General features: G+C 43.1%; 1 protein-coding gene across 4 annotated transcripts in view; it reads left to right on the top strand.

Annotated features, from left to right (window-relative positions):
* The window catches only part of TNFAIP8 (TNF alpha induced protein 8), a 99,190-nt gene that overhangs the window by 36,718 nt on the left and 54,833 nt on the right, over positions 1–7,639 (top strand). The window contains exon 1 of one of the 4 annotated variants that reach the window (XM_025215894.1): positions 3,650–3,757. The exons of the other annotated variants lie outside the window; for them this stretch is intronic. Coding sequence (XP_025071679.1) covers positions 3,745–3,757 — 13 coding nt within the window. The 5' untranslated portion in view covers positions 3,650–3,744. Of the gene's footprint in view, positions 1–3,649; positions 3,758–7,639 lie in introns of those variants that run through there. 4 annotated transcript variants of the gene reach the window in all.

The following is a 7,639-nucleotide window of genomic DNA, read 5'->3' as shown; positions in this document are numbered from 1 at the left end:
ATCTTACAGCTGCACCTCCAGAAATGTAATATACCTCACCCAATGCACCAAATGCCCTGATGGAAAATACGTAGGAGAGACCAAACAACAACTGTGCACCAGAATGAACGCACACCGGAAATCTATCAAAGACAGAAATACCCAGTTACCGGTGGGGGCACATTTCTCACAAGAAAACCACTCTCTCTCCAATCTCTCAGTCCTGATCCTCAAAGGAAACTCGCACAACACTTCCCAGAGACGAGCCTATGAGCTCCACTTCATCAACCTCCTGGATACTAAAAATCATGGACTAAATATAGACATTGGTTTTATGACGCATTGTAATCTGCCTGACAACTGACTCCCCAGCCCAGCCCCTGGCTTCTTTATTTTTCGTTCCATCCAGGAAGAGCACACACCAACTGCTGCAACTTCCTTAGCCTGACGAAGGGTTTTTGAACCCAAAAGCTTGCTTAATAACTATTCTCCAACCATTTGGGTTGGTCTAATAAAAGATATATCAGATTCACCCAAGGAACCTTGTCTGCCTATGTCCTTAGACCAACACGGCTACAACCTACACCCCTGAATTATAGCAATGTACTTGCATTTAATTTCATATTATTTTCAGGTATTGCTCAGGTTCAGCAAGTAGAGATGTTCCAGGTCACATAAAACTTGTGAGTTTATAACACTCCTGGGTAGTTGGCCCCTGCACATGTGTAGTGTAATCAATTTGGAACATGAACACTAGACTCCTGTCTATAGGTTTTAATACTGTGTTAAATATTAAAAATATTGTTTTTTCCAAAGAGATGTTGTATTAGATGCCATTTCCTGGTATGAATGTCAAGTGATCAAGAGCCTTTGAGGTCTGACAATAGCCATGGTTTGATTTCCTAGATAAGCACTAAAAAGTTGGTAATATCTATTAGTTTTAAGAGATGTTCTAGTCTGGAGGGTACATTTTATAAGCTCCTGACATAGGTGAGACTAAATTTGAATCACTAATTCACCCAGTAGCTTTATAAGGCATATCACATTTCAAAGCAGTCTGAAAAAGTCATTTTTTAAGCACTTAGAGAAATCGGCCTTTAAAAGTGAGTTTGCAAACTTGCCTGTAGGAGAGGAGGTATTCTCTTATCATCTGAATTTAAATTCCCAGTTTTCCTTTGTTATTTTTTCCTTTGTTATTTTTATATATGCAGTTGGTAACTGTCACTTTGTTTTGTAAGAAAATGTAAGTAACTATGAGATTAATAAACTACTAAGGAAAAGTAAAGTAAGATTCAGAAAGGTTGTTGCTAAGTGACATTGATTGATTGGTATTATTTGCACTAGCCTTCAACAGAGGGCCAGGATTTAAATTTTGAAGTCTTTTAGCATGTTGGTGTCCTTTAATAAGTTATGCTACCTAGGGAAAAAACCAAAACGTTAACTTTTCCTTACACTCACCTGTTTCCAACTTAGGAAAGTTATACCTCTGTGGTTTCTGCTGTAACCACAGCAGTGGTTCCCAACCTTTTTAGACCATGGATGGGCAAACTGCGGACCAGAAGTGGCTGAGGACCAGCATACTGCGGACTAGTAGTCAACCCTTTTTTATATTTATTATAAGAAAGGGTTGGCTGCTGATCTGCAGTATGCCAGTCGCTTCCAGAGTTCCAGTTGGGCAGTCAACCCTTCGTGGCCTAGGGGTTGGGAACCTCTGATCCACAGCAGGGCTTCTTTTGCAGTATCTGACATTACTAGTATGCTGAAAAATTGCTTTTTTAGTAGTTTCCCAGAATTTATAGTTGTTTCTATTAAAATAAACCTATGAAGAGAAACATTTATTATCCAGCACCATCTGCTGGTTAGTCTTTGTCAAATGTAACTTGGTTAATTTCTTCTTTCTGGGTGTTTGTGCCCGAAAGCTTGCAAAGAACAGTTTTTCCAACTATTTAGTTGGTCAAATAAAAGATATCACATTTACCCAAAGAACCTTGTCTGCTTGTGTCCTTAGACCAACACAGCTACCACCAACACCCCCAAAACATCTAATATATAGCTTTTTTGTTAATTGTCCAGTGCACTGTTGAGGACAGTCTAATGGAAGGAATTCAGCTGTTTTGAACATGTTTGAGAATGTAAATGTAGGAACCTTTTTAAAGTTAATGTCTTATAACAGCTTTAAAATACATATTTCAATCATACTTAATAAAACAGATATTTAAGAACTGCAATTTTTTTGGATAGGATAACTGTTGGGTCCAGGTCCTAGAGAAATTCTTAGCACCGAGTCCCAATGAGTAGAGTGGCTTTCTTTAATCTTTACTAATCTATAGAAGAGCCTCTGGGAACCCCATAAAATTGGGCCCCTAATATAGTTCATGGCCTGTTGTGACCTATTTATAAAACTTTTCTAAAGAGTTTACATTAATATATTGTCTCAAGTAGTATATAATTAGAGGTTATAATCCCTATTCCATGATATCTTTGAGCTTTATCATATCTTAAATTAAAACGATACTTATATAGGTTTGTCTGTAGTTTAAAAAAAAACAAAAAACATCTTAACAGAAACGGTTAAGTGCAATTAAATTTAAAAAAAAATCTGGTTTAAATAAAAATCTTTTTTTTTTTTTTTTTTTTTTTTTTTTAATCATTGTTTTTTATCCACTCTGTATGTGCTCAAGTAGTTTGTCAGGCCACAGTCTCACTGTGTGCTTTTTATGGGGTCCTGTAAGACGTTCTGACAGCAAAAGAGGGTGTCATCCTTTTACCATTAATGGTAGATGCTTCCCTGAAACGAAATGAATACAACATTGGAACAAGTTCTTTTCTTTGCACAATGATAGAAAAAATATCCTTTAAAGATTGATAATGACGATATCATCTTTGCACTATGATGAGTGAAATGAGGAAACATTAGCCTATTAAAGAAAATATTGTTTGCAGATTACACTGGGCGAGTTGTTTGGAAACAAAACACAGTATTCTAAGTAAGGTCTTACCAGTGCTTTGTACAACAATGCATAATATGATATTTGATTCTATATTTCTTTGGAATAGTTACTGGAATGTGTTCCAAAGAAGGTAATACAATTATTTTATTAATGGATTTATTGTAACCTACTATATTGAAATCCATCATAGTAAGTAAAAGCTTCCTACTTCTTTCTAGCAATCGCTCTATATAGAGCTACCGTCGGATAATGTCCTCGTGGGGTTTTTGCAACTGTGATTTTTTTTTTTGATGGAGTGTCTGCTTTTTTATATCCTGCTTTTGCTTTGTTTGATGCATTAAAACTTCAGATGTCCGGTTTCTTTAGAAATTCAAATCCAAGGGGAGTACTGAGTTTGAATTCTGCAGGGCATCTGAGTTAAGTAGTTGTTCAATGCCTGTTGAGCAACTGTCTTGACTCGCCCATTTTGAAGGTCAATCCACCTTTACAATAAAAACTGTATAGTAAATACTACAGTGGTTTATGAAACCAAACTCCCAGAAAAACAAAAATGATAATTTTGTTACTTTGTTGACCAAACACGTTCACTGTTTGTGGTGTATGTAAAGGCCTGTTTACTCTTTTTGTTGCGTGAGTAAATTTTGTTAGGTTGGTGTTGGAATGATCTGGTTTGATTGTAAAAACATAGTATAAGCCTTAAACCAAATATAAGGCTATGCAAGATAGCTGGACAGTGTGCTAGAGTTACTGCTGCTTTTTCAGCTATCACACTTTACTCGCTGCTATTTAGACAGAAGTTTTCTTTCTACAACCAATGCTGAGATTAAGTAAGTTTACCTTAATCAAGTTTGAAAGTAGTGGTTTTATGATGACATGAGCATATACTGTTTCCTTACCCTGAACATGCATGAAGATAATTTATTGCTTTCAGTTAATTTTTGTTCTTCACATAATGGTACTACTAGTACTTTTGGTACAGTAGTATCGAACACTGTCATTATCCACTATTATTGATTTTGATGAGAATCTGAAACTTTCTAAATTAGTATGGTTGGGCAGGGAGGGGGTGGGGTAGAAAATTGTCATACTTTCTCAACTCCAGCTTGGATATAGGAGCAAAACATCTTTTTTTCAAATGACTCTCATATACCTAATAACTTTCTTTTAATACAATGCTTGAATTTCCTTGTGTGATTGAGTTTTGCTTGCTCTTTTTTTTTCTAAAGGGAAGATGAAAGCTGTTTTTCCTGTTTAGTGGAATGTTTTAAACCTCTAGGTAGACACTAAGTCTACCTATGTGGACTTTTTACCATCCTTACTTTTCCCTGAGCCTAACGAAGGGTGTGTGCGCCCAAAAGCTTGTGGAAAAAGATGCTTTTTTGTGATTTCTTAGTTGGTCTAATAAGGTATAATTTCTGAACCAAGAGTTCTAGAGTTTTGCATTTTAAGTAGACACTCAAGAATTTTTAAAGGTTTTTTGTTTGGTTTTGTTTTGCAATACTATGAACTTGTTGGGTTGCTATCCTTAATGTGGCTCATGGTAGATTAAAACTACAGTTTTATAGACTTGTCTTCTACTAAATGTTTTTTGTTAGTATTGTGTAGCATGCATTAATTTTAAGGCAATTTTAAGCAGCCATTAGTTTGTTCAAAATACATGTCCAGATAAAGCTTACATAACAGTACTACTTTTGTCTAAATAGTGTCTACTATTATAATGCCAGCAGCAGTGTTGTAATACCAGCAGCAGTGAGCATTACTGTTTAAATTGTCCTAATAGCTTTCTTTCTACCTTGCTATTTTGAAGAGATTCTCTTTAGCATTTTGGGTATACTTAGACTCTGCCCAGAAGCGACCTCTTAAAAAGAGAGATATATAAAAGAGCAGCATTTCAACTACTCTTTCATATTTGGAGAGTGGAGTTGGGAGGGTTATTGATTTTTAAAGTGGTTCAAAAATATCTTGCAGCCTTTCTTTGAACAGCTTTTGTATCAAAACATGTTTGTTGCAAAATAGACCTTATAGAGGGAGTAGTACCATTTGAGGGTGTTGATGTTTTTAGTAGGTTATATAACCTTTTAAAGCTGCTTCCCATGCATGTGTGCACTGAATTTAAGCCTGCTGCCATGTATACATAACTATTTTAGCTGTGCAACAGGGAAAAATATATTTCAGGTACTAATGGTTCAGAGAGGGCTGCTGCTTAACTTTATACTGGGTGTATCTACATAAGCAATTAGTGCTCATCAATAAACTCTGGTGCAGTTTACGCTGGAGTTGACTGCTCTGGGGCATAGCATATTCACGTGAGCCCAGGACTGCAGCAGTTTGAGCCAGAGTGGAGCAGCCCTGGGCTGGCAGCAGGTTTGGGGGGGGGTCAGCCCCAGGCTCTGGGTGGTGGCGCTGGGTGGCGCAGAGGCTGGCTGGGGCACAAGAGTGCCCAAAGTCTGGAGCCATGTGGCTGACCTCCTGAACCTGCTGCCAGCCCGTCACCATCCACTCGTGCTTTCTGTGCAGTAAAGGACTTCATCATAAGCAGGGATATTGGTTTTCCCTGTTTTAAAAATTACTTTTATATCTACATATATAGATATAAAAGTAAATTCGGAAGCCTACCGGTTCCTCAATCACTATAATAAAATAAATTCTAAATTCCTATAAACTTTGGCATTTGATTTTAGGTTTTTCATCATGGAAAATCAGAGCTCCCCCTGCTCCCTTCGCTCACCAGAACACTGGTCCAGTTGCAGTTGTTCCCATCTCCTACTTTGTAGTGCTGAGCAGCCTTGGTATGCCAGTGCCCTGCCAGTGCCATTGCCCCTCACTTCCCCCACACAGCCTCCTGGCCCTGCTGGTGCCACTCGCACTCAATGCATAGCTCCATGGACCCTACTGGTGCCCTTCACTCCCCATCCACAGCCCCCTGCCCACCCACCCCAGCCCTGCTGGAGGGGCCCCCAGGCTGCCAGGGCTACAGGGCCAGGGACCCAAGTCTGCAGCCCCCTGCCCCACCCAGCAGCTCCTGGGCCCCAGCTCCTGCCTGTGGGAGGCAGCAAGTGCTGCAGCCGAGCAGAGAGTGGAGCCTGGATCCCCCTCCCCTACTGGGCATGGCTGGAGCACAGCCCATTTGTGGGGAGGATGGATGCAGGCTAGCAGCTGCAAGCTCGGTTCCTCACCCTGTTGCCCTCCCTCCAGGCCCCCTGAGACCCAGCGGCTCCGACCTGGCACAGCAGGGCAAAATGGGGCAGGGAGGCTTGGTGCCACCACTGGGAACCCTGTGGCACTATGGTGAGGTGCCCCCTGCCCATCTGGCAGCAGCAGGGGGCACAACTCCACACTGCCACTCCTGCTGCTGCCAGGCAGGCGAGGGGTGCCTCATCATGGTGGTGTGGGACTCTGTTGCTGGTAGGTGTTTATAGGGCTTTGGCCTCTTTTTGGTTGGTGCTTTGCCCCCCAGAGACATCAGGGTGAGATCTGGATTTGGTGCCACCTAGATGGTTCGGGTGCTGCTCCTACTTGCCTGCTGTGTCCTTGTTCATTGTTGTTCTCTGGGGAGGCAGTTCCCTGTAGGTGGCCCAAGAGGATCTTGACCCTGGGCTTTCTTTGTGGGGATCCAACCTCCCCTTTACTCCACACTCACCACATCCACAGGCAGGGATAGACTCTGCTCTTCTTCAGGTCTTGCACTGGGATGATCCCACCTCATCCACTCTGCCTGCTTCCAAGGGTCAGGTCTTCCTGGCGGTCCTTCTTCCCAGGTCATCCTTAGCCTTCAGATTGAGGCCTGGGCAACTAAACACGCCCCAGTCTGGGGTTAACTACAACTGAGGATCTGAACTAAACTTAAGAAGTCAGCATCTGCTGACAGGCTCCTGGGATCTTGTCTCCCAGTTGCCCAAAGTCTTGCCGAGGACTCTGATGTCTTTTCTGCCTAGTGGACGTTCGGATGGATTGGCTGTCCGATGCTGGGCATCTGTTGGCCCTCTTGGGTAGGCTCCCCTGGGCAGCCTGCGCCTCTTGGGAACCATGCCCTCAGTGCTCACCGATCGCAGGCTCAGGCTGCTCCGGAACTGCCGAGCCTGTGCTGGCATTTCTCCCTGGCTGCCATTTTTATCTTGGCTCCTGTAGTGAGTATGGGGGCACATCAGGCGGGGGGTTGGGACGTGTTGAGGGGGCTTTTGCCTCCTCTCTCACAGGCTCCCAGTAGTGGCACTGAGCCTCCCCACCCCACTCAGCCTTGCCATGCCGGGTTCTGCCTGCTGGTGCATGGAGGCCCCAGAGAGAGTACAGCAGGGTGGGGAGCCTTGAGCCTGCATCCACTAGCCTGTACCCACCCCCACCCTGCCCACAAAGCTGGGGGGTACATGCCCGCCATGCCCTCATGTGGGAGTGCACACAGCAGGGGGGAGCCAGTCCCCCCACCATCCTCCAGATGAGTTGCTCGCAGCTCTGTCCCACTTCCCACCTTGGTCCTGTGTCCGTGCATTCCTACCTAGGCCCCAAGTCCCACCCTGGCTGGGCAGAGTCCCCGGCCCTGCCCAACTGCTTCCCTCCCTCACTAAAGGGGCTTCAATTTCCACCCCCCCAAGACTTACCTGCAAGAAGCTGTGGGAGCTGTTCTCATGTTGCCTGGCTGCCATGTGCATGTGCACATGCATATGGCACCCCCTGCCTGATCACCCTTCTCTCATTCCCCCCAGCCTCTTACA

Source organism: Alligator sinensis, unplaced genomic scaffold (assembly GCF_000455745.1).
Source record: "Alligator sinensis unplaced genomic scaffold, ASM45574v1 scaffold418_2, whole genome shotgun sequence".
Lineage (NCBI taxonomy): Eukaryota > Metazoa > Chordata > Crocodylia > Alligatoridae > Alligator > Alligator sinensis.
Note: the sequence above shows the minus strand (reverse complement) of the source record. Positions and strands in the feature narration are given on the sequence as shown.